Raw genomic sequence first — 972 nt, forward strand, 5'->3', positions numbered from 1 at the left:
TAAGATCTATAAAAACTATTCTTTTTTATTCCTAAATACAACAACAGGGAAACTGATTTTTTGTTTAACTTCTTTGGTTTTGCAGTATTTTTTTTCAAAAAGCTGGTCCATGTTCACTTTTGCCATGATTTTATGAAAATTTAATAACTGTTCTCCAAAAGTGAATGTGAAAACAATTTTTTTAATGGAACTGAGAGCTCAATATGAATTTAAAGTATGCTCTAGTTATATGGATAGATATGGCCAAGTTTCCTAAAACATTTTCCCTAAACTGTTAGTTTGAGGTAGAATCTGTGTGTTCATTAATATGAGAGTTCATAAGTTCAGGATAGCAGATAAATCTTCTATATCCTAAATCTTTGGAGTATGTTTTATATCCTAAATTAATAACAATAATCAAAGATGTGAAGAATATTTCTCTTTGTTTCCAGTTTCATTCATAAAATGAACACAGCAGAGTTCAAGAGTGCCACGTTCCCAAATGCGGGGCCGAGGCATCTGTTAGACGACAGCGTCATGGAGCCCCATGCACCATCTCGAGGCCAAGCTGAAAGTTCTACTCTTTCCAGTGGAATATCAATAGGTGAGAAATAGTTCTCTGCAAGGGTTCCAATTCAACGTAAAATGAAAGTTTTGACAAAACTCACCTGGAAAAAATTCATTAACCCTACCATACATAGAGAAAATTTGGTTTAAAAAAAAAGTAGCAGTTAAATATAGGGTGAAGTTAATAATTCATGATGGTTTCTAAAGTGCTTAATGTGTTTGAGTCCAAATGGGAGGCGTTTGAAGACATGGTGCGAGAAGAATGTGGGCTGGTTGCGTTAGTTAACTGCATGCAACTTGGATGTAGGAATGAGGAAAAGGGTGTGGTCAAGTATGACTCCAGGTTATTTGGATTAAGCAGCTAGTTAGATGATGATGCCGTTACCAAGGTCGAGAAGACTGTGGGCAGTAAAGTGTTTGTGAAGA

At 35.5% G+C, this 972-nt stretch overlaps 1 protein-coding gene across 1 annotated transcript in view; it reads left to right on the forward strand.

The window, feature by feature from the left end:
- RALGPS2 (Ral GEF with PH domain and SH3 binding motif 2) overlaps window positions 1-972 on the forward strand; it is a 191660-nt gene that overhangs the window by 115258 nt on the left and 75430 nt on the right. Inside the window, exon 12 of the mRNA XM_012646525.1 lies at window positions 432-593. Within this exon, the coding sequence (XP_012501979.1) occupies window positions 432-593 (162 nt within the window). The remainder of the gene's footprint in view (window positions 1-431; window positions 594-972) is intronic.

The sequence above is a fragment of the Propithecus coquereli genome, unplaced genomic scaffold (assembly GCF_000956105.1).
Source record: "Propithecus coquereli isolate 6110/MARCELLA unplaced genomic scaffold, Pcoq_1.0 Scaffold246, whole genome shotgun sequence".
Taxonomy (NCBI): domain Eukaryota; kingdom Metazoa; phylum Chordata; class Mammalia; order Primates; family Indriidae; genus Propithecus; species Propithecus coquereli.